Raw genomic sequence first — 25,014 nt, forward strand, 5'->3', positions numbered from 1 at the left:
GGGAAAGGGTGAAGGACGGGGAGCTGGCTGCAGGGGCGGCTGAGGGTGGGGAGGGCCAGGGTGAGGACCAGCCACCGGGTCGGGGAGAGGAGACACCACGCGAGCCACGCTACACAGGGCAGCCTGGGGACGGGGGGCGGACGAGACACACGGCCAGGGCGTGGGCCCCCGCCCCCTGCTGCTGCGTCACGAGGCTCTGAACCCTTCTCTGACCCTCCAAGGCCTGGGGGCGGGATGAGGTGGACGAGGGACCTGGGGCAGACATCAAGGTGGTGGGCTTCCTGTCCGGCCCCCACAGAGGCCCCCACAGAGGGCCGGGTAACTCCACAGGCAGGACGGGGGCTGCCCAGCAGCCGGGGCAGGAACGGCGCGTCTCAGAAGGCGTCCTGCTGGCCCTCACCCGCGGTGCACCCCGTTCCCAGGACGGACGGGCACAGTGCCGCCCACCGCAGGGGGTTCAGGGGATGCCCGGAAGGCAGCAGGGACGTGGGCCGGGCCTCACGGGCACCAGAGCCCCTGGTTGGACCCCTGACGCCCCGCGGCCTCCCTGCCCTGCTCACCTGTGCCTGCGACCCAGAGTCACAATTCTGGTGGCGGCAGGTGCACAGCTCTGCACCTGCAGGGGAAGCGGCGCCCACCCCTCCGCTGCCCAAACCTCATGTGTCGTCAGCCATGAGTCCCAGAGTCACCCCTCTGCTCCTCGTGTTGACCGACGGTGGGGCCCAAGGCACCCGATCTGGACAGGGACCATGGGCTGAGGCCGGGGGAAGGGGGTCAGGCCAGGGGCTGCGTCCGTGTGAGCACTGTCACTGGCCAACGGGGTTGAGGTCAGAGGTCAGGCACATTACACTACGGCCCAACCCCTCTTCCTCTCCACAGGGTTAGCACCTGGACGGGGACCCCGCAGGACCCCTCGACTCCCAAACTCTTCATCTGTGCCCTCAGAGTCCACAGCCCCGAGCTTACAGGGGGTCAGCGCTGCCCAGGACCCTGCTCCCTGCTGGCCACACCTCCGCTCCTCAAGGGCTCCACAGCCGCGCCCTGGGCAGGGAACCCCCGGGGCCCTCACATGCAGCAGCTCGGGCCCCCGGCTGGGGCTTCCTCCTGGCTCCTCCTGGGGCCCCTCCAATGGGGGCCAGCTCTGGGTGATGAGGCTCTGGCCCTACAGGGGCTCTTCTCCGGTCGCAGCGGCTTAGAGGGTTAAGCGGAAATCCTAAGCTTTTCCTACCACCCTCGGGCTCTGGGCACATTCGGCGGCGACCTTGGCAGAGCCGCACCTGGCCCAGCCGGTCCCAGGAGGAGCTGGTTGGGGCTGGAGAAGGGCTCGTGTCACCGCCATTCCTGATGGCCCGGCCCCGTCCCTGCTCGGGTAACATCTGGTGTGGCCACGTGGCCACAAGGAGCAGGGTGGACATCGCGGTGCTCGGACGCGCCCGTGTGCTGGTGACGGCAGCATGAGGGTCGTGGCGCTGTCCCCTCGAGTCTGCATCCACCCACAGGCCCAGACACACGTCGCCCCCCCCCCAGACTCTCCTGCTGGCTCCTCCCACGGGCGTCCCGGGTGTGAAGATTCCAGACCGCAGGGCTGGGCACACGTTTGCCGCAGCCAGCCCTCGTCCCTGGGCCGCACGGCCAGGCGAAAACGTCTCCACAGACTGGGAGGCGGCCCACAGGAACGCCGGAGGGGCCCAAAGGACAGGCTGCGGGATCCGCAAGCGGCGCACGCAGCAGGGCGCACCCGGCGCAGTCCCGGCCCTGCCGCTGGGAGCTCACGCCCAGCTCACGCCCACAGCTGGCGGGGCACGTCCACCCTCCCCTGGGTCAGGAAGCGCCGGACGCACACCTCTCTCCACCCGGCAGGGCGGCCCCGGCCTCCAGCCCAGAAACCCGAAGAAAAAGGCCAACTGCAAACCTGGCTTCAGAGGGTCGAGGCCAAGCGCCAAGAGCCACCTGCTGACCCGAAAGGGAGGGGGACGGAGCGGAGAGCGGCCACGGCCTCAGGCAGCCCCGCCGTGCCGTCAGGCACCCTGGGGTCGTCCTGTGCGCTGGGTGCCTCGGGCTGCCCGTGGGCTCCCGGTCAGGGGAGAGCGGCCACGGTCACAGCAAGCCAGGCTCCGGAACCCAGGCCAGCCCACGGGCAGGGAAGGGAACCCATTTTAAACCCCAGCAGAGAGCAGGAGAGCTGGGGACGGCGAGGAGGGAGGCCGCCCACCCCACGTGTGCCTGGGCACATACGTGTGCTGTACGTGTACACGTGTACGTACGTGCGCCGTGTGCACGCGTGGAGCAGGGCAATCTGCAGAGCGAGCCCCACAACTGAACCACAGGCCACTTCACATCCAGACATCTGGGACCCGTGGTTCCCCCTGCCACTTGCTCCCTGAGCCCTACCCGTTCTCTAGCAAAAATCACCTAAAGTCTTCCATCTTTTAATAACTTGCACCATGTTTTAATTCTGCACCATAACCCCTTAGTGATGTGACCCCCGCTAAGTCATCCTGCAGCTGCGGCCCCCAGGCCCCCAGACTGCATGTCACCAACACGAACCGCCTGCCTCCCACGTGCAGCCCCAGGAAACCACAGGAGACCAGGCCCACAGGGTCTGTCGGGGGGGTGCAGGGGAAGGGGTGAGGCCGGGTCATGGTGTGGGCCCTGGCGTCCCAGTGCTCAGAGGCAAGGCATACAGGCACCTCGCTGCAGACCTCACGAGACCTTCCTGGTAACGGAAGCAGGGAGTGTTGTGACTCGTTCCCATCTTTACTAGAAGTTCAGGGTGGCCAGAAACACAAATGCAACCTGCAGACCTGCCGGGGGCCCCAGGAGCCGCCCCAGGACCCAGGGCAAAAGGGCTGAGGGGGTCAGGGTGTTGCACGGGCGCCCAGCCCGCGGCCTCGTCAACACAAGCTTGTGCACACCGGGGCTTCCCACCCCAGCCTTGCTGACGTTCAACGCAGCACCAGAACCACAGCTGCATCTCCATGGATGGATTGCCACAAACCACCCAGTGAGACATAGCCAACATCTGACAACTGTCTTGGCAATAGATGAGCCTTCCAGAAAGCGGGAGAATGACGCCTTCCAGGGCGAGACCACGCCCGTGACTCACACATGGCCCTGGTCATGCACAAAGCCCCCAGTGACCCAAACTGCTGGTCAGAGCTGCAGGAGGGCCCCCACGCTGTCCCACGGAGCTCATCACCTCTGCGGAGAACTTGCAGCACGGGGGACCCTGTGACAGGACCACCCGTCATCCCACCCACAGCAGTGGCCACAGGCAGCGGGAATGCGGCCTGGTCTCCTGAGTGGGCAGAACTGCCTGTCTGGCCCGGCCCAGCCAGGGTGTGCGCGGGAGGCAATCTCCCGGACTGCAGAGGGGAGGGGACGGGAGTGCGCCCCTGGACAGAGCCCCACGGAGCCCAGGCCTGCCTGCAGGCCCCGTCACGCCTGGGCAGGCAGCGTCTTGTAGGGGTTCAGGATGCCCTTGGGGTCCAGGAGGGCCTTGAGCTGCTGCATGAGCCTCAGGGCCGCGGGCGGCTTGCTGTAGTGGAGGGCGTCCTTCTTCTTGAAGCCCAGGCCGTGCTCGGCGCTGACGCTGCCCCGGTGCCCGGCCGTCCACTCGTACACGTAGGGCTCCAGGGCGTCCAGCAGCGACCGGCTGAAGGCCTCAGACGTCACGTTGAGGTGCAGGTTCCCGTCTCCTGCACGGACAGGACCCCGGGTCAGGCTGGGCAGGCTGCGCCCCCTCCTTGAGGCCCGGTCCCGCCCCTGCCCTCAGTGGCTTCCACCGCTCACAGCCCCGGTCCCTGCTGCCGTGGTAAGAGCGACCTGCTGGCACCGCCGCTCCCCTCCGGGAGGTCTCCCCAGCGCCCCCCTCTACCCCCCTCTACGGCTCGGCCCCCCTGAGGGCGCCCAGCCCACAGCGCGGGCCTCTGCCCGGCCAGATGGAGCCCTGGGGCTGGGCCACGTCTCCCAGCGGTGCCCAGGCCCCGCCCCCGCCCCGGTCAGCCCCACGCCCTGCGCTCTGGGCTCCCAGGGACACCCCGACGCGCCCTGGCTCCAGCCCTGGCTGTGGGGCCAGCCTGGCTCACGACCCCCACGCCCGGGGATCAAGGCGGGCCGGGCCGGGCAGGGCGGCAGCACGGACGGCAGGAGGCGGCACAGCGCCCGGGTTGGGCGCCAGCTGCCGCCCGCCGAGGGGAGGGGCTCGGAGAGGCTGGAGCACGGGGAGCAACGGAGGACAGGCCTGGGGCCTCCGCCGGACCGGCTCCTCCTGCCGCCCCCCACCGCTGCACGGAGGGCGGGGCCGCCCACGCCCGCTGAGGGGCCTGAGCTGGCCCCGAGAAGCGCCGCTGCCCCACCGGGCACACGAGGGGCAGGGGCAGGGGGCTCCGCCGCTCCTCCCCCCGCCCCGCAGGAGCGAGCGCCCGAGGCGCCCCGGCCGCGCCAGCCGACCTGGCCGGGGAAGGTCCGCGACGTCCTGCGCCTCCCAACCGGCCCCGCGCACAGGCGCCCCAGGCAGGAGCCAACGAACGGGCTCCGAGGCGCATCGGCGCTGCGAGCCAAGGAGAGGTCACGCCCGTCGGGGCGGGGGTCGCGGGGGTCGCGGGGGTCGCGGTGGGGGCGGCCGGGCCCGCGCACCGGGAGCCCCGATCGCCCCGCGCAGGGGATCCGCGACCCCCGCAGCAGGGCCCGCAAGGCTGCCCCGGAGCCGGAGACTCGCCAGGGCGGGGCCTGCTGCCAGGGGCGCTGCACCCCGGGGCCTGGCTCGTCCGGAGGCGGGGGGCAGCGGGCGGCTGAGGCCAGGCGGGAGCCCGCGGTGTGCGGGCAGGACGCCCCTGCCCCCGGGACCGCGGTCCCCTCCGTGTCCCGGCGGACTCGGCGGGGCCCACCCACGCGGGGGGGCGCGACCGCTCGCCCAGCGCGCTGCTTCACTCGCCACCCTGACCCACGACTTCCCGCGACTCGGAGGCGGCGCCGGCGCAGCCTGGCCAGGGCGACCCGGGTCAGCCGCCTGCGCTGCCCAGCAGGATCGCGCTCCCGACGGCTTCCAGCTCGGGACCTGAGGCGCGCGGGGCGACCCAGGGCCCCACAGGGGAGCAGACGCGCGTGCGCACCGCCCCAAGCTGCACAGCTGTGACTCCACCCGCGAGCGAGCCTAAGGGAAAGGAGCCGGCAGGTTAGGGAAGCACCGCGGTGGCGGGCGGCGAGGGACCGCGGCGTGCGTGCGTGATGGGCCCCCGCGGCGTGCGTGCGTGACGGGCGGGTCCGCAGCGTGCGTGCGTGACGGGAGGGTCCGCGGCGTGCGTGCGTGACGGGCGGGCCCCGCGGTGTGCGTGCGTGACTGGCGGGCCCCGCGGCGTGCGTGCGTGACTGGCAGACCCCGCGGCGTGCGTGCCTGACGGGCGGGTCCGCGGCGTGCGTGCGTGACGGGCGGGCCCCGCGGCGTGCGTGCGTGACGGGAGGGTCCGCGGCGTGCGTGCGTGACGGGCGGGCCCCGCGGTGTGCGTGCGTGACTGGCGGGCCCCGCGGCGTGCGTGCGTGACTGGCAGACCCCGCGGCGTGCGTGCCTGACGGGCGGGTCCGCGGCGTGCGTGCGTGACGGGCGGGCCCCGCGGCGTGCGTGCGTGACGGGAGGGTCCGCGGCGTGCGTGCGTGGCGGGTCGCGGAGGGGCCGCCGCACGCTGAAGGAAATAAGCAGGGTCGGCCTGGGGGTACCGCCCTCCGCCCTCCCGTGCTTGGAAGCAGGCGCGGGCGCACGGCGTCGGCCCGGACGGAGGTGCCCCGCCGCGATCCGCGAGCCCGGCTTCCCCGCACACACGCCGCCCCGCCGTCCGCGTCAGGCTCCCGCGGGCTCCAGGGACGCCGCCGCCTTCCAGGGCGCCGACACGGGCGCTGGGATCGAGCCCCGCGGGGCCCCTGCGCGACCGGCTTCCGGGCCCCCCTCCCCTCCCCCTCCCCGTCTCCGTCTCCGACAAAAGCTTTAAAAGCGGATGAGAGGCGACCCGCGGCCAGAGGAGCGCATGGGGGACGGGAGGGCCGAGGACAGCGACCCTGCGCCCGCGTGCCGCGGCGGAGGGACGGGGCGGGGACTCGGGCGCGGGGCTCCTGGCTGCCCCCCCCCCCCCCCCCGCCAGAACCGCCGGTCACGCGCTGCCACCGAGGCGGGCCGCCGGCTGCGGAGCCCTGGGAAACTCTGACGGCCTCGGGCCCCAGACGACGGCCGGGACTGAGCGCCTGCGGGAGCCGAGCGGGCGGCCTCAGCCCCCCAGGCCGGGAAACGGGGAGCGGAGCGGGCACCGCGGTCAGTGGCCCACACGGCAGCCAGCGCCAGGCGAGCTGCCCCCTGCGCCCCCAGCCGAGCGCACAGACGCCAGGGCGGAGTGAGCAGGGGCCGTGCTGGCCGGCGGCCCCGAGCCCCCGCGGGTCTCACGAGGACACGGACCCGCGACGTCACCACAGCCGCCCTGGGATCCGCGAGAACGCGGCCTCCTGCGACGGAGAGCGGCCGGACGTCAGGGCCTGAGGACCCGGGCTGAGGACCGCCGAGCGGCCCCAGCGGGAGAGCGAGCCCACGTCCCGGCGAGACCGCGACTCCCAAGCCTGCGGCCAGGGCGGCGAGAAGAGGCAGGAGGGACAAACCCAAGCGGGATGGAAACGGGGCGCCCACAGGTGCTGGCCCAGTGCAGGAGCGAGGCCGCCACCCATGTCGGCCCGCACGCTGGAGGTTTTGGAAGCAAGGGACAAACTCCCAGAAAACAGGACGACGGACGCCGGCTCAGAAGCAGGGGAGCGAGGGCAGCCCTGCAGCGGGAGAAGACAGTGGCCTGCGGTCAGCCCCCCCGCAACACAAACCCCCAGCCCAGAACCTTCACCGCAGTCCGGCCAGATGACCGAGGCGGCCCTGAGGCCCACCCCTCAGGCTCCACCGGCCCAGAGGGAGAGACCACCCCACACGGCTGGGGGAGTTCGCAGTGTCCGGCGTGGACACAGGGCAGACACACAGGACGGTGCGGCCTGGGACACAGGCAGCCGCGGGGCCAGAGGGCACTGGGCTTACCCCAGAACTGCAGCCCCCGTAGCAGGGGGCAGAGGGAACGGCCTTGCTGACACGGGGAGAGCAGCCCAGACGCCCACACCCACCCCCTACCCCCCATACCGAAGAAACTCTGGCTACACCCCAGGCCGTGAGCCTTCCCCATGGGGATGGGGACGATGGCTGCCTCAGGGCCCCACCAGGAGGAAGGCAGCCGCGGCCCCCAGCTCCCCATCCACAGCCGGCAGCCTCACCACCTCCACGCCCACTCAGGTGCCACCTCCCAGAGGTCACGTCTGCCCTGGGCTGCCTCTCCAGCGCCGGGTTGGCAAGCCCCGCGTCCCTGTCCCCGCGTTCCCGGGAAGACTGTCCGACAGCCTGAATGGAGCCCAAGTCGGCAAGCTCCTCCTGCGGGTCCCACTGCCCATGCCAGGGTCAGGTGCTGCCCTGCTCCAGGTCAGGCTCTCCCGTCCCCGTCTAAAACTCAAACATCGTCCTCCGTGGGTGAGAGGGACATGCACATGGACACGCAGGGTGTGGCAAAGGACTTCCCTGCAGACACTGGGCACCCAGAGCCCCCACCGTGCTCTGCGTCCGGGGTGCTGGGCAACCCCCTGCTCCCACCCACCCTGGGGGGCACCATCTGTCACACATCAAGCATCTCGATGCGTCGCATGCTGACTGGCTTTCAGGAAAGGCACGGCACCAGCTGGGAAAACCATCCTGATGACAAGTCCTGCCACACCAGGTGCTCCGGGGCCCCGGGTGAGCCCCGCCCAGGTAATGCCCCTGTTCCCGCCTGCCAAGCCCTCACCCCCTCTCCAGGTCCTCCCCTGCAGACAGGCCAGTGGAGGCTGCGGCCACGCGGCTCTGCGCCCCCCGGTACACGGGGCTTTCAGATGCCCATTCCCAGGGCACCAAGAATTGGGAGGGACAAAACATCCCCTCCTAGGAATTAATCCCTTAAGACGTAAACTTTGACTTTTCTACAAAAGAAAAAAAAAAAAAAAAAAAAACCTGTGCCTGGCAAGGGAGAGCAGGAAGGTGCTCATCAGGGCCATGTGCATACCAGGCCTGGGAAGGGCACCAGGGCGGTGGCTGAACCACAAACAGGTGCTTTCAGAATTCCCCCAGAACCCTGAGGACGACTCGGGGCTCCCAACAACCGGGGTCCCCCGTCACCACCTGGCCCAGGGAGGCTCACCCAGGTGGCCATAGCCCACCACGTGCTTGGCCTGGGAGCCGAGGCGGGCACGCAGGTCGGTCACGAGGTCGTACAGTGTGTCGGTGGGCAGGGAGAGGTCATACTTGTACACGTAGCCATCCCAGCTCAGCGCCTCCGAGATCCTTTCTCTCAGAGCCCACAGTGCCTAGGGGGTCAGAAAACAGGCAGAGTCAGGGGGGAGGCCGCCACGGGGTCTGCGCCAATGGCCGTTAGGATGTGGCTGGCCTGAGGTGACCAGGAAGGTCATGGGAACTCTGCAGGTAACACAAATGTTCCGTGTTGTGACAGGCATGGGGCTCTGATCCTGGACGAGGCCCCAGAATGTGGCCCCAGCTCGTCCCAGGACACACCGAGGCCCCCTCTCCACGGGGCCAGGGGACACTCTGGGGGATGCGGTGGGAGAGCCCGGTCGGGTTGCTGGCCGGTGAGGGAATCTGACGATGGCAGGGTCGGGGCAGGACGACCCTACAGGGGGGACGGGGATAGGGCCGCAGAGCTGCAGGGACTGGGGTGCTGGCAGCTGGAGCAGGCTGGTGAGAGGCTGGGGTGGGGGGCCCATCACATCGCCGCCCTTCCAGCAGTGAGGTCACCTGGCAGGGACAATGGTACGGTGGGGACCCAGACCCCAGAAGGATGAGAGTGCAGGCATGAGGCCCTGCATCCAGAGATGGGCTTGGACTCCCTATGCTTAATATTCACTAAACACACAAGATAACCATGAAAGAAGTTTAACAATAAGGTAGAAAAGGAACCCAAAGAGGCCCCTTCAAAGCCAGTCTGAGACCTGATCCCCACTCTCCCCAGGAGCGCCCGGAGGCACGCAGCCTCTACCACCCCCTGCTGCCCAGCCCCACGCCCTCCCTCAACCCTGCCCTGGCCAGCCACTCTCTACACTGCAGCCCAAGGACGCCGGCGCACAAACAGGACAGGGGCTCCCGCCACCCCAGGACCCCCACGACAGTGACAGCGGCTCCCACAGGGTGACTTGGTTGGTTAAGCATCAGACTTCTGGTTCTGGCTCAGGTAATGATCTCAGGCTTGTGAGGCTGAAGCCCGTGCTAGGCTCCATACGCAGTGGGGAGCCTGACGTTCTCTGTCTCCTGCTCCCTCTGTGCCTCCCCTCACTCACACACAGCATTCTCTCTCGCAAATAACTTTATAAGAAAGCAAATTAATTAAAATAAGTTAAAACAAAGTTTAATTTAAAAAATGCCACCGATATTTTGGAGACTCAAAGTATGTTTCCCAAGAGGCAGGGACAACTGCTCACGTTCAGACAGCACACAGATGTCCTGGACAGCTGAGCATAAGGGAGGCAAGGAGGCGCCAGCAGCACCCACGCACCTTGAGTTTCATCTGGTCCGTGGCCACGGTCCCATCGGTCACCAGGCCGGAGCGCAGGGCCTGCTCCAGGAAGTCATTCAGCTTCTCAGCATCGTGCTCTGCTCTGGAGCCTGAGGTCTCGATGAGAACATAGAACGGACTTTCTGGAAGGCACAAAAAGCAGGATGAGCCGGGCAAGGCGGTCAGACGGAGGGTAGGACGGGTCTGGGTCCGCCTGGCCGAGCATCTCTGACGGCCCCTGTGCGGCTGACGGGGCCCAAGGCCCAGAAAGCAGGAAGACTCTGCTCAGGCTGTATTTCCAATGGCTTGAAACACATCTTTCATGGGTGCCTGGCTGGCTCCTCCTGGTTGGAGGAGTGTGTGACTCGAGCTCAGGGCTGTGAGGCCAACCCCCACACTGGGTATGGAGATTACTAAAACAAATAAGCTAAAATAAATAATGATAAATAAAAATAGGTCTTTCACTGGAACAGAAACCATGCTCCCCAGAACAGGGACAACCCTGAGTGGCACCGTGAGGGCCTCGCCACTGGCACCTGGATGGGGCTGTGGGCAAGGAGCCCCTCTTACCAACTGCAGGTGTCCCCAAGACCACAGGCTAAGGAGAGGCCACCGTGACTGTGATGGCCCGGGATGCCCACGATGCAGAGCGCCACATGCAAAAACTGCATGTTTTTTACCCAAGACGCCTTTTTTAAAGTTTAAAAATATTTGCATTAGTAACTGTAAGAAAATTTTAAGTTTGTCCTTTTCTTTAAGGCTACAGTGAATTTATTTTAACTTACTGAAAGCAATAAATTAAATTCATTCTTCCTTTAAGCACTACAGTAAAAGTGGCTGCCAAAAAAGTACTACGAGGCCATCCTCCTGTAAAGACGGCAAGTCTTTTCCAGATGTTGGCATTTTTCCATGCTGAAATGCAAATTCTGCTCTTTACCATACATCATAGAAAACACCGGGAGCATTTTAATTTCTATGGGCTCCTTTTCCAATTACGAAAGTAAAACATGCTCACATAAGAGGATTTGGCAAACAAAGACAAGTAGAAACAAAAAAACATGTCCCAGCTTGCCAGATTACAGTGGCTGAGCATGTTTGACAGCGCTGCTTCCTGCCTTCCAACCAGTAGAGGAGCTCTGCAGGCTGAACCCCGCCCAGGGCGGCAGGGGGCCTGGCCTTTGCCCTGAACGTGACCTTAGGAGCAGCTTTCTCACCCGCATGCCCAAGGGCCATACAGTGCTCCTCCATCCGCCCCCAGAGGCCCTCCCATCCGCTCCCGGGGACACCCCATCTTTCCAGTGGTTGTATCAGCTTATTTCTTTACTACTGGACATTTAGATGGTTTCCTAAATGTAGATCCTACTACAAGGAGCATCTCATTAAAAATTTAAAGCATAAAAATCTTTCCATATTCATGCTTCCTAGGGACAAGGTTGAGATCGCCCCAAATTCCCACAGGGAAGCCACCTCCAACGTGACTGTATTTAGAGACGGGGTCTTCAGGCAGGTGATTATGGTTACTTTAGCTCATAAGGATGGGGCCCTGATCCCACAGGACTGGTGCCCTCATAGAAAGAGCGAGAGGCACCAGAGATCTCCCCTGCACACAGAGGAGAGGCCACATGAGCAGACGGCCAGAAGGGTGCCGTCGGCGAGCCAGGACGATAGCCTCGGCAGAAACCGGCCCTGCTGGCCCCTCAGTCTGACACTTCCAGCCTCCAGGTTGTGAGAAGCAAGCGTCCTGTTTACACCCGGAGCCAGGGCAGCCTGTGCTAACCCCCCACCGTTGCTGTAGGGTAGGTCTCTGGTGAAAGTACCAAGATCCACAGCGCAACGTTTCTTGTCTCGAGGTGCCAAATCGCTTTCTGAAACGTTGATTCGATGCTCCTGTTTGCTGATTTGGAAAGAACTCCCTGGGATCCTTCACGGACCGATGGCTTCTCTCCACTGAAGAGAAGCGGGTCTGGCCAGTGCACTGGGGCTTTTCAGAGACCCTGGAGCTCTGGCACAAACGGCAGCATCGCCTGAACCAGCTCTGGGGGCACATTTATGACAAGCATCTGGCTCTGGTGACGCCAGAGCTGCCGAGATTCCGGCAACCTCCCTGCCGCTCCCCACTCTGTGCACAGAACAGCCAGCGAGCATCCCTACGGCCCAGGGCACCCAGGCAGGGGCGGGTGCTGCCCGCTAGCGGGGTCACTACCTTGCACTGGGCTGGTGAGGTGCAGGTGGTGCCTGACCAGCCACATGCACTCAGCGTCCATGAACTCGTACGCGGACAGGATCTCGCCCAGCAGCCCCTTGCAGGTGCTAAAGGTCTGCAGAACCTCGGCGAAGCCTGGACAACCTGCAAAGGCGACAGGACTCAGGCACAGGCGCCAGAACCCCAGCCAGACGCACCCAAGCCCCCCGTGCCGCCGCTGTGCTGGCGAGCTGGGCAGCAGAGCCCTGCCCCAGGGGGCACCCGGCGCTGGTCAGCAACAAGCACACGATGGCTGTGACCATCAAGGCAGGAAATGCTCGTCTGAGAACCCACGGGGCTCAGGAAGGTGGGGGGATCAGGGGAGCCGCGGGGCACGCGCAGGCCAGAAACGGGCTCGCTCCTCCCATCACGGTGAGCACGCAGGCGTCCGGCAGCCTGGCGTAACTCCTTCAGCTTCCCGACGACGAGATGCCGGGGAACCGGCCGTCGAGCAGCCGAGGAGACCGACCCTGCGCTGCGGAGGGTGTCTTGGGGCCGAGAGGGGAGGCATGGAGACACCCTGCGGTCGCCAGGGAGCGTGTCCGCAGAGGGCACAGCGCCTGCTCTGCTCGTCCAGGAACAGGCGGAGGTGTCATGGCTGGACACGGGGCTGGACGCGGCGGCCTGGGCCACACGGACCACAGCTGAAGGGAACACGGGTGAACGGAGCCAGAGCGGAAGAAACCTCCCAGAGCGCGACAGGGGTGGAGAAGGTGGAGAGACCGAGAGCACGGACTGCAGGGCTGTGGGCACAGCAGACGGGCAGCTTCTACAACGGACAGGATACCCAGCCACAGGCTCAGGAAGTTCGAAGACCCGAGATAAAAGCGTGCACGTTGGCAACATACCCCAAATCAGACACCCAGAGAGGAGAAAACCTTTAAAGTGACCAAAGAACAAAACGCCAGAACCCCTGATGGCAGCAGCAGGCCTCCCGATGACCAGCCGTGTGAGCCGCGGGCCAAGGAAGCCACCTGCAGCCTCCCTTGTGAACTAGTGACAGTGTCCTCTGGGGGAGCTGAAGGTGGGCAGACGGGCCCGGGATGGGACGACCCCAGCGCCAAACAGTGGAAACGGCACGTTTGTCTGATGCTAACTGGTCACAGCCAGAGCTCAGAGACGGAGGACCCTGCATCCTGCTGCGGCTCCAGGCACTGCTGACCAGGGAGGCAGCCGCCGTGGTGACCTCGAGAAGACTGGACACCTCCCCAGCTTCTGCGCTAGCGGAGGACAGGCCCTAATGCTGCCCACCGAGTGGAGGCGAGGCTGGAGGGACTCGGGGGACAATGGAGACACAAGGTCCATTCAGGGTCTGCTGGCAGCAGGGACCCGGGGGCCAACAGGGAGCCCCGTGGGGTGGAGAGGGCTCCCATGCCGCAGCATCACAGGATGCACGGCATGCACTGGCGGGGGCGGCGGGGGCAGGGCAGAGACGGGCAGCGGACGGGCTGGGTGGTGTGTTCCCACGGGTGTGACTGGTCACCCCATGGGGACGAACGCGCCGAAGCGCCTCCACTTCCCTCAGAATCAGCGAACAAGGCGGCGCGGCTGCGCTGAGCAGAGCCCCAGTCCTGCCCCAGACTCCAGGGCACCCCGCCCCGAGATGGGAGAGGCTCTGCTCCGGACTCCGCGAGCACCAAGCCCCGGAAACAGCGAAGCCACGACCAACGGCGAGCCTCCCTCACGCCCACGGCAGTGCAGCTGGTGCACCCCGACAGCCGGCCTACCGAGGAATGCCACGTTGACCGCCCGGGGCTTGGGAGGACACTGGATGGACACGGCCGTGATGACTCCCAGCGTGCCCTCCGACCCGATGAAGAGCTGCTTCAGGTCATAGCCCGTGTTATCCTTGCGCAGGGCGCTCAGGCAGTTCAGGACGGTGCCGTCAGCCAGCACCTAGTGGAGGGGGACAGAAGCCGGTTCCCAGGCACCCTCAGAGGGTGAGCCAACCCCAGCTGGGTTGAGGGGTGCTAGGGTACCCGGTGACGCCAGGCCCAAAGGTGTCCAATCAGCCGGAGAGGAGGACCCTCACGCCCCCACCCCCAGGGAGCTCAGGGACACAGCAGGGTGGCCCCCAGGGCAGCAGGGGAGAGTCACGGTGCGCCCCACTCACCCCGTGGACTCCGCACCCCCAAGGCATCCTGACATCACCCTTCACCACCCCGGCCATCCCTGAGACCTGGGGACAGTGCCCAAGGACACAAGACGTATGCCAAGCCAGGACAAGGCCCTTTGGTAGACCTCACAGCCGAGCACACTGGCCCCTGCAAAGAGGCTGGGGGACAGAGAGGAAAGGGGGCCGGAGGCCCCAGCTCACCACTTCCAGGCCCAGGACAGTCCCATGAAGCGAGCCGTAGCGCAGGAACCGTAGGCCGCCTGCATTGGTCGCCACGTTTCCCCCGATGTGGCAGCTGCCCTTCGCCCCCAGGTCCAGGGGCATGACGAAGCCCCTCGCCTCCACGTACTGGCTGAGCTCCTCCAGGATGCAGCCCGCCTGGCACACCAGGGTCCCTGCCGAGCAGAGGAGCTGCCATGGGTGCTCTCGGCTCAGGACAAGCCGGGAGCCTCACCGCAGGGGCTCTGTGGGGGTTAGCCGCTGGAGGGGCATCCCCCTCGGAACCTGGACCCAGGAAAAGGAGCGTGTCCCCCAGAAGGTACCTTTAGGATTTACCACGAAGAAGAAAAATGCATACAGCCAATGTAGAAAAGAATCCTCACGTGCACACACTCTCGCTGGGGGAAACCAGGAAAAGCATGGCTGCACGGCTGGGGCCCCTTGAGCAGGGGTGATGCCACCACCAGGGCACGTGTGACAAGCCTGAAGACGCTTCCCCTGTGGGACGCTGCTGGCCTGGAGCTTCGGGGCCAGGGCCCCCAGCATGGAGAATGACCTGCCCCAGGTGCCCGGCTGGGAGGCAGTGCTGCGGGGTCCACCAGGCGGGCAGCGCGCCCACACTTCCCTGCACCCCACCCTTTATGTCCCACTTATGAGGAACAAGGGCCGTCCGAGCCGAGTCAAAGGGGCTGCAGCAACGGCCCCGCCCCCACCTCAAACCCACGGCACAAGTCACCCAGTGACCCTCTCAGGACTGCATCCAGGGCAGACGCAGGCAGCGGGCCTGGCACAGAGCAGGGCCTCTCCCTCCCGGGCGTGGTCCCCCAGCTGCGTGGCTGCAGCACTGGCTTACCGGACACACTGTGGAAGCTGATGACCTGGTTCATCAGGGCGGTGGACAAGATGATCTCATCGAAGACGGGCACGCTGCCCCCCACCATGCCCGTGTTGCCCCCCTGTGGGTTCACGGCCAGGTTCCTCTCATGACAGTACCTGGGTGAGCACGGGACGGGACGGGCATCAGGGCGCTCCTCCCTACACCTGCATGGGCATCCCCGCAGGGTGAGCCCACCCAACCCCGAGTCCTCTTTCCCACGCCCATGGCCTCGATGGGGGGGCCCCCCCGGGCGGCCATGGCTACCACAAAACTGTGCTCAGCGATGAGGCTGCCACTTTCCCAGACCCTGGATGGGGTGGCACACAAGGCCCTAACGTCCTAGGAGGCCACTCTCTAGGTGCCAAGACCCCAACGGAGGGCCCGGGTGGGTAAGGATTTGGAGAAACGCTGTGCCTGCTCCTGGGAAGAAGGCTGTGCGGGCACATCCCATGAACCCCGTGAGCCGGCAAGCCTCTGGCCGTGGCCCCTACAGGAAGTGCGTGTGCCCCGTGTTCCTGGGCTGGGGCTGTTCCACGTTCATGTAAAACTGGACGACACCTGCGCATGGTCTCTGGTACACTGCAGAGCGCTGGTGGGGTGGACCCTTCCACGCGTTAGACACGGTGTGGAAGAGATGACTTGGGTGAACCCAGAGCGTACGATGGCTCAGTGGGTCAGATAGGCGGGCACCATGTGATCCCTACGTGAAACTCAGGCGAACAAAACAGACCCGGAGCACCGGACGCCGCTGGCAGGGCGCGGCACCGAGGACGCAGACTTCAGCTGTAAGCAAGTCCCGGCCACAGGGCACAGCACCCGACGGGGACAGGGACGCCGAGGTCACCAGCGGTACAGGATCAGGGGCTCATGCGTCGGAGGACAGGCCACGACAGCAGCCACCAGGCCCATGGAACGGTGGCACGAAGGCCGAGACCCCAGGAGCGGGCGCAATAAGGCCGAGCGGGAAAGAAAGCGCTCCCAGCACAGACGCCACGTGACGGCTCACCGGCCGCGCACACTAGCGGAGGGGACATGGCGGGGGCTGCCTTTGGAGGAAACACAGCGCTTGGTCATTTTTCCCTTTACGGCTCTCTGTTTCCCAACTTTTCTAGAATAGACCTGACAGTGGATTGTTGGCAAGGAGAGGCCGGCCCCCCTCCCTGACGGGCGCCCCCGCAGCCACCACCTCCCGTACCTGAGGATGTGAGCCACCTCCTCCGACGTCCGGGGCCGCAGCAGCACTCTGCTACAACCTGCAACACCGAGGAGCACGTCACACGTGGCGGCTGCATGGGTCTCCGCTCCGGAGAGAGGACTCCCCAGCCTCCATGAGGCCACCTGCTCGGCCGGGTTACCAGCCAGTCCGCAGACCCCAATGACCCGGGCAAGACGTCCAAAGCGGGCCCGGCCGCGGGCGGCAGGGAGGCCATGGCAGGGACGTTGAGGCCCGTGCCCAGAGCAGGGGCACCGCCTGGCTGCCTGCCGGGAGCAGCTGCTGCCCCTGGAGCTGCATGTCTGTCACGGGGAGCCACTTGGGCCTGGGCGAGTATCCTGTCGAGGTTCACGCTGGCATCCAGCATAGCAACCGATGACCAGCTGTGCCCCTAGAGGCCCAGGGTGGTTGCCCAACAGCCACGTCCCAAATCCATGCCTCCACCCACAGTTAGCGGACCTCCCACCACGTCTCATCAGAGCAGTGTGCTTGTGACTGACGGGATGCCAGACGGGGCCAGCGGGGGCCCCGGACGCCCCCCGGGACAGGCGGGCTCCCTCTGCCCTGACTTCGTTGCCCGTACAGAGGCGGGTGTGGGGCCTCCAGGAAGGCGCAAGCACAGGCCCCCACAGCAGCGACTTCTGCCTCGGCTCTGAGGTCTGGTGCGGTTCTTACCTCATGCTTGTAGGAACAGGTAAGTTCCAAGTAGTTATGATCCTTGTTTTAAATACTATTTAATCACCTCTTTAAATAACTTCCAACAACGGCTGTTTCACAACTGGCCTGACACAGGATTCTCACAATTCTCAGGAACGAGCTCCCCTGAGCCGGGGCTGGCCAGCTCCAGCTCACGCCCGCCCCGAGCCTCCAGGAGGCCTCGGGATCGTGTCCACCTCAGGACACGGGCCACAGGGAGGCAGCCACGGATGTGCTGCTGCTCCACGATGGCGCGGGCAATTGGGACGTGTGGCAGGAGGCAGGGAGGGAGCATCCAGGCAGCTGGCCCCGGGGCTCACTGAAGTCCACGTGCGCCCGGTCACCCCCTCCTCGTGCTCGTGGAGCCTCGGAGGTTGATGGACGGACTCAGGAACAGAAGCGGAAAGGCCTCGGTGCGGGAGAAGCAGAGCCAGGGCTCGGGAGGGGCAGGGGCTCTGCTTCCCCGGCCTCCGCTCTCCTCCTTCCGCCGGAAGGCAGACGGACAGAGTGGGGGAGGCCTTCCAGGGCTGTGGCCAGCACAGCAGGAGGTGGCTGGGCGCTGCTCTGCCTTGCCCCTCCTGGGAGTTGTCTCCAGCGGAGAGGAGTGTCCTGAGTGGGGGTGAGGGAGGGGGTGGGGGGGTGGGCAGTCAGGGTAACAAATACAGGAGGGTGATGGAGAACACCCTGGGTCAGCAGGTCGTCCAAACAGGACATCCAGCAGGCCAGGACTGAGGGCGTTTCCCCGCACGGGTCCCGAGACGGCTCCGACAGCGCCCCCCGTGCCAGCAGCACCTCCCGGACGTTGTCCTCAGCCTCCTCCACGCCCCACTCCCAGCGGATGCTTCTATCCCAGATCTTAAATGTTCTCCTCTGCTATCCTCTGTCTCTGGCAGCTGGCTGTGAGTCACGTCCTCGCACAAATGACCATTCTTCCCACACCGTTTGTCGCACATGAGTCTCACCCGCGGGGGTCACGACCTCAGGATCTGGAAGACGCGCACCTGCCTCACGCTCTGACACTCGGCCTGTGCGTCTGCCAAGGACCAGCTTGGAGCTCAGCGAAGACCTCCTTCCCCACCAGACCCGTGGGGCCGCCACCTTGGCTTGCTGTGCGCCCACCTGAAGTCCGTGATTCTCCTGAAAGCCATTTCTCACTCGATTTCCATCAGACGAACCAGGTTTGCCCTCGGGCCCCGGTCCTGTAGGACAGCACAGTCCCGCGAGGCTCGCTCGGGGTGCCACAGGGCTTGGGCTACGAGGGCATGCTCCCGTGGCACGGTCTGTCACCTGCCACACCAGGCAAGGCCCCCCTGCCGTCCTCCGGCGACCACAGCACCCACGGCCGGGGCCAGGTTTGTAAGCAGAGCGTGTGGAAACCGTTTGATACCGTTTGTTTGCTGTGCCTGCTTTCAGACAACAGACTGTGGCAGAGACCGAGTGGCTGCAAGCCTCCAACCTTCCCCATCCGAACCTCCGCAGGACACGCTGACCCCAGCACGTGAGACTCTCACCTGCCTCTTCTCTCCCAGCGGCCTGCCCTCACCCCATGCCAGCTGCTCAGGCCCAGGGGCACGACATGCCACCCAGGGGATCCCACAATGCATCTGGCTCCCCAGGCACAGGGGGTGACTTTCCAGCCCACTCGCCCCAGCCCTGCACACCCATCTCTCACACGTCTCCCCAGTCCCATGGACCCCAGCTCCCACCTGCCACCGCCCCCCCCTGTGCACACACCTGGGCAGCGCCCACCTACTTCTGCACATGCCCCTGAGACCATGGCCCCTCCCTGGCCCCTCCCGTGGCCCCTCCCTGGGCCCTTTGCCACCATCCCCCATTTCTCACCATGCTACCAGTTGTCCCCTCACTGCAGATCATTCCCATCATCCGACAAACCTGCTGCACTGGCAGGCTCGTCTGAAACCAACACCAAAAAGGAAATAACCTCTCCCCTTGACCCCGTCCCCACCTCCCACCTCTCTGTTGCCCCTTGACGGCACCATGCATCCACCAGATGGGGGGGTCACGTCCACCACCCAAGACCCCACGAGCGGCTCCAGGGGCACAGGTGTCCCTTTCACGTTATGGACAATCTCCTGCTACGGTCTCCCACACAGCAGCTGCACCTGACCTGGTGCCCACTGGCTCACCCTCCCTTCACATGGCTCTAGCACATACTGCCCCTGGTCCTCCTGGGTCCCTGCCACACCTGCTCGGTCCCCCTGGCTGGTGCCTGCCAGCGCCCACTGACCACAGCAGTCACCAGCCTCCTCAGGACACCCGGTCACTGTGTGGACCCTGCCCTGGACCAGCAGGCTTCACAGCCCAACGGCCCCCAGCCCGTGTCCATCTGGACTGCTCCAGACTTTGGTTTCCCCAACAGACCCACTCTTCCTGCCATTTTGCTCAGCAGACGGAAGGCCAGCTCAGGCCCAGGGTCCCTGCACCCTTGCTCCTCTGACACTCCATTACCCATCAGCAAATCATGGACTCTTCCTTCTGCACACAGAACCCCATACCTTCCCCGAACACCCCTCGAAGACTCAGGCTCTCCTCCTTGCTTCCACAACTGGGCCATGAGTGCCTGTCCCCGACATGGCAGGCACAGTCAGGCCACGGGCCTGCTGCCCAACAGCTTGGGGGAAACGCCAGGACTCATACGGCCCCGACTCTCTGACCTCCCCCTCATGCATCTACTCCAGCTGCACGTGGGTCTCTGGGCTCCTCGAACACACCAAGCACGGCCTTGCTCAGAGGCTTCACACCCTTCCAGGTGGCTTCCCCAGGCTCCAAGGACACAGCCTGCGCTGGGGACTCTCCTGGGCCCTCGTGCCGTGCTCATGCTGCTGCCCTCGGGTGAGCCTCCTGCGCATCTTCACGTTTGGGACCCCAACTCTGCACTCAGTGCAGACACTAAAGTTTAGGGGGTCCACCCCTAAGCAAATGATCAGTTGGACAAGATTTTTTTTTCTTTTTGGACAAGATATTTAGTAACCGTTTCCATTTAAAATGAAATCCATTTTTAAGAAAACTGTGAAGTCTTTTACTAGCTGTTTTTTCTGTAGAACTCCAAAATCAGAATGTTAAAAATGATCGTAAGCTTAGGCATCTTTCTCCCCAAAAGAAAGCCACATAAAGGGTTTTGACAAAAGTTCAACAAACTACTCCAACAGACGCCCCCTGGGACGATGCTCTGCAGTGAGTCCTGTGCATTCAGAGAAAAGCAAGCCCCATGCGGCCCTCCTGAGCTCAGGGTGAGGCAGCCAGGAGGGGCCATCCATGCAAGCACACACAAGGACAGACCGTCTAGCCTGAGGCTTCCAGGAAGAGCCCCCAGGAGACAGCGACCCCTTGCCCAGCGTCCCCATCCCAGGGACAGCTCCCACCTGCTTCAGAAGCCCCATCCCAGTTTGTGGGACTGGCACTCAGGCGGGAGTGCAGAGCCACGACGGGGCCTGCTGTGGCTGGGCCCAGAGTGGACAGCACACTGTCCTGCCTCCAGGAGTGCCTGCAGGCACCGTGGGTGGGGAGGGCTCACAGTGGGGCAATATCCCCCCACCGTGAGGTCCTGACTTAGCGGGCAGGGTGGGGCTGGAAGCCCTTCCACTCTGGGCACTTGGACCATAACAGTCCAAGGACCAGGGGCCTGGGTGGCTCCATCACTTCAGCTCTGGTCATGATCTCAGCGTCCTGGGATCAAGCCCTGTGTTGGGCTCCCTGCTCAGCAGGGAGTCTGCATCTCCAGCCCCCCAACTTCCCACCCTGCCCCAAGTAAATAAATAAAACCAAAAAATGAAAAGAAAGAACCTGAGGACCTCCCAGGGCTGCAGCCCCTCACAGGGAAATAGCCACCTGTTACCTGAGCCCACAGCCTAACTCCACTAGCTCAAGACTGCGCGGCTCCAGGACGCTACACCTCCAGGCCGCAGGCTGCTCTAGGCGCTCCCTCAGGGTTTCTCCCACCGACAGAGCAGCCCCTGCAGCGGCTGAGTTGCTGCCACAGAACACGCCCCTCGGCTGCTCTCAAGGTGCCAAGTGCGCTGGGTCCAGCCCAGCCTGCGGACCTGGCTGCCCGGCGCGTCCCGGCATCGTGTGTTCACTAGGTAACCCGGCTGTAACGTGGTCGCCTTCCCGCTCTCTTCAATAATCCAGCAAGAACATGGTGCTGGTTCTCCAGGATTGCCTGAAGAGATACCTTATGTCCTCTCTGAGAATGTTTCAGCAGAGAACACACAGTGTCACGAAATCTTTCTCATCAGGAAGCATGGGCTGGGTCTGGAAGGAGGAGAATCACCAAGCTGGTGCAGACTGATGTGGGGGGGGCACGGGGGGGCCAAACCAGCAGCCCTGTGTCTTGTCCATGGGCAGAATGAGCCTCCCGAGGTATGTCCACATCCTGTCACTCAGAACCTGTGCCGGCGACCTTATCTGGATCGAGGGTCTCTGCTCACATGACAAGGTTGAGGATCCCGAGAGGAGATGGCCCTGGATTTAGGGTGATAGCAGGTGTCCTTAAGTAGAGGGAGATGTGACACTCAGACACACAGGGGGAGCGGCCACGTGGAGACGGAGCAGAGACCGGAGGGAGGTCTGGAGCCCCCCAGGGGCTGGACGAGGCAGGAGGTAGCCCCCCTGCACCTCTGGTGGGAGCACAGCCCTGCCCACAAGGCGATGTCAGACTCCCGGCCTACAGATGTAGGATGGGGGAACTCTGGCTGCAGGCGGTGTGGTCCCATGTGACAGCATCACCAAGCATGACACACAGCCCTCAGAGTGGCCTGGGCTGTGTTATCTGTCAATCTGCAGATCTCCCGCACTACTACTAAACTTCTCTAAACGTTGTTCTCAGAACACGTCAAAGCCACGATGCAGCTTTTCTTCAGCCTAAAGAGGTGCCTGTGCTAGTGACCCCACGCTCCTGTGCCGAACGCTCCCGCACGCCCACCCTCCTGAAGCACGAGTGTGAACAGACCCTCCCTCACCTCGGACCGTCCTCAGCCAGTCCACATTCGAAGCTGCCAGCACCTCTGTGTCTGTGACGACTCTGCCAGGGATGATGCGTTCAAAGGCGGCCAGGTCGGCCTCAGACGGCGTGGAGAAGGGCAGCCGCTTCACGGGGTAGCGCTCCTGCGTCAGCGCCACCTCGGGGCTGCCGGCGGGTGTGGAGGAGCTGCGTCTGCAGACTGGGGGGCTGTTGCCCACGGGCCCCCAAGGGCCGAGCAGTCTGGGGATCCTCGATGCCCATGTCCTGCGCTGCACAGAGGCTCCCTGAGCGCACGCCGCCTGCCATCGGAAGAGCCTCAGAGGCTGCCGGGGCACCAGACGGGGCAGCATCGTTCTTGCCCTAAAAAGCAAGTAACAGGACTTGTAACTCTGGAGGACTAAGACCTAGGCGGAGCTAAGCACTTGTGCAGAGAGGGAGCCCAGCGCGGCCCAGGGGCAGGTGGGGTCCAGGAACAGGGGTGTCTTCCAGGGTGAGGCTGCAGGCGACAGAGGTGCTGGGCAGGCTGCCCTTGAGCCTGACCCGCAGGGTTGTCCTCCTGGGGACTCCCTGAACTGCCGTCACTGCTTGGGGGCCGGCTGGGGACCGGGCTGGGGGGCCTGGCTGGGGCAGGCTGGGGCAGGCTGGGGCCGGCTGGGGGCCGGCTGGGGGCCGGCTGGGGGCTGGCTGGGGGCAGGCTGGGGCACCTCCCATTTCTAACCTTTGTGGTAACAAAGCTCCTTTTTAGCGCCTTCTGTTTTGGGGCAAAACCAGGGTATAAGGCACTGAAAGGGCCGGATGCCACTGAGTCATACAACTTAAGGTGGTAGAAATGGTAAATTCTAGGTTTTAGGTACGTGTTGTCACACGTTTCAAACGTACAGAAGCGAAACAGGGGGAGGAGCTCCCCTGGCTGCAGGCGGACACCGCCCCCACCAGCTGCCCCTGGCCCACCCTCTGCGGGCACCCGCCGGGCGAGCCGGCACCTGGGGCAGCGCGGCGGCAAGTGAGCGGCCTCTCCGGGGGGACGCGGCCGTGGGGCAGGCGGGGCGGGAGCGGACCCACCCCCGCCGCCGCCCCGGATCTCGCCCTCGCCCCCGCCGCCCCCGCCGCCGCCCCGGACGCCTCCCCGCCGCCCCCGCCGCCCCCGCCGCCCCCGCCGCCCCGATCCCCCATCGCGGCCCAGAGCACCCGGCGGCCGCCCGCGCACTCACGTCCGCGCCCCCAGCGTCGCAGGCCCGAGCCAGCGCCCACTGAGCCTGCGCACCGGCGCCGCCCCGCCCCCAGCCCTGCCCCGCCCCGCCCCGCCCCCAGCCCTGCGCCAGCCCCGCCCCCTGCCCCGCCCCGCCCCCAGCCCTGCGCCAGCCCCGCCCCGCCCCCAGCCCTGCAGGCCGCAGGTGCGCCCCAGCCGCCGGCCCCCCGCGCCCGCTCTCCCCGCGCCCCCGCGCCCGCCGTGGCCGCTCTGACTGCCCCTTTCCTCGCCCGCTCCAGGGCTTATCCCCGGAACTCGGCTCCCCAGGGGCCTCTGGCTCCTCCCCGCCCCCCCCCACCCCAGGGCAGACAGCCCCGCAGGGAGCCCACGCAGCACAGGCTGGGCCGCAGACCCGCCAGGTCAGCCGCTGCCTGAGCTAAGGTCCAGGCCGGGAGCCACTCCCAGGGGGGAGGCAGAGGCGTGCCCTTTGGCCTGTGGTCTGTGGGGCCTGCAGGGCCCAGGGCCCTGAGGAAGACAAAGGCAGAACCCGATGGGTGTTCCTGGAGCATCACCCCAGGGATGGCCCCCACCCAGTGGCACCGGTGCGGCTCCCAGCCTCATCACATGCCCTCGAGGGAGCCGCCGCAGCGAGGGCCTGGAGGTCCCGGCGGGGTGGGTCCCATCTCCACAGGACCCCCACTTCCCTGAGCTTTGCAACACCTGCTCCCCACCTTGCGCTTCTTCCTGCGACCATCACCACCTCCGAGCCCCCCGCCTTTCCAGCCAGCGCCCTCCCTTAAGCTGTTACCCTAACTAACCCGGTTTCTGCTTTCCTGGTGTAGCACCTGGCTCATCTCGGCCCCCTGGCTCCCAGCCGTGCTGCTGAGGCATCTCCAGAGCCTGTCGGGCTCGTCCAGTTACGGACGCCAACAGCGAGGCAGCCGGGGAGGCCGCTCTGGGGGTGAGAGAGCGAAGATGCCTGGGCCCAGGGCGGAGGCCGACCGCGGAGGCGCGCTGCGGGCTTTGCCAAACAGAACAGATCCTAGCGGTCTTGCAGATTGGCAGAGAGAACCAGCACTTGCCACGTCAGTGACTGCCTGGCACGTGCCAAGGCGTGTGCAGTGCTCTTGCAGGTTTGTCACCGGGGTCGTCACGCTACACCCTCACAACCTGCCCCCCTTCTGTTCACGTGTGTTAAGTACTTCACCCCTGCATCTTCCCATCAGGGGTGCACTTTGCCTTTGGACTGCCATCCTGGCAAGGGAGAGGATGTTCCAGACTCCTACCTGGCCCTCCTACCTTATCAGCCCCTGCCTCACGGGTCAGCGTGGAGTCCATGTGGGCATCCTGCCGGTTGTCATGCCCGTTTCAATGGCACATTCAGACGGGGGAACCTGTGGCCACACGCTGACTAGCATTACCTGGCACTTGATCACGGTCGGCCCTCCTGGACGAGTAGTCCAGGGGCACCGTGGACCTCTGGGACTTGGTAAGCACTCAGAACCAGTGAAGATTACACCGGTGGTGTTTCCTGGGCAGTCACCCCAACAAACAGCTGCAGGTACCCCTGGAGTGCCGAGGTTGGGACTCCGTGGATGTGCAGGCCCTCCGTCCAGCAAGGATGCTGGGTCTGTGAATTGGTTTTCAACCGGGAAACAGGTGAGAGGCTGGGCCCCTCGATTGTGGTGACCACGTTGGGCTTTAGGACCCTGACCATTAACACTCCTCAAGGAAAAATGTCCTAAGGACTATTTGGCTCCCAAAGGGGTCTTGATGCCTAGTCAGACCCCAGAGGGCACACCTTCTGTTCCAGGGAAGGCACCTAATATCTATAAAACGACCCCAGGGATCCCTGGGTGGCGCAGCGGTTTGGCGCCTG

The 25,014-nt window shown here is 65.2% G+C and overlaps 1 protein-coding gene across 11 annotated transcripts; it reads right to left on the reverse strand.

Annotated features, from left to right (window-relative positions):
• Positions 1 to 2,427: 2,427 nt before the first annotated feature.
• D2HGDH (D-2-hydroxyglutarate dehydrogenase) lies at positions 2,428 to 24,226 on the reverse strand. Of its 11 annotated transcripts, XM_072718888.1 has the most exons (12): positions 23,158 to 23,198; positions 21,945 to 22,306; positions 20,822 to 21,447; positions 16,252 to 16,309; positions 15,033 to 15,172; positions 14,162 to 14,355; positions 13,572 to 13,740; positions 12,314 to 12,613; positions 11,806 to 11,949; positions 9,603 to 9,745; positions 8,238 to 8,403; positions 2,428 to 3,698 (listed from the first exon to the last, which is right to left on the reverse strand). In XM_072718888.1, exons 5-12 carry the CDS (start codon positions 15,118 to 15,120, stop codon positions 3,439 to 3,441), a joined length of 1,464 nt encoding a protein of 487 aa, XP_072574989.1. In that variant the 5' UTR covers positions 15,121 to 15,172; positions 16,252 to 16,309; positions 20,822 to 21,447; positions 21,945 to 22,306; positions 23,158 to 23,198; the 3' UTR covers positions 2,428 to 3,438. The 11 variants fall into 11 exon arrangements, with proteins under 11 accessions (XP_072574989.1, XP_025843480.2, XP_072574990.1 ...); XM_025987695.2 differs by lacking the exons at positions 20,822 to 21,447; positions 23,158 to 23,198 and adding an exon at positions 23,954 to 24,178; XM_072718889.1 differs by lacking the exons at positions 12,314 to 12,613; positions 23,158 to 23,198 and adding an exon at positions 23,954 to 24,092.
• Between the last annotated feature and the right edge of the window lie 788 nt (positions 24,227 to 25,014).

Source organism: Vulpes vulpes, chromosome 9 (assembly GCF_048418805.1).
Source record: "Vulpes vulpes isolate BD-2025 chromosome 9, VulVul3, whole genome shotgun sequence".
NCBI lineage: Eukaryota > Metazoa > Chordata > Mammalia > Carnivora > Canidae > Vulpes > Vulpes vulpes.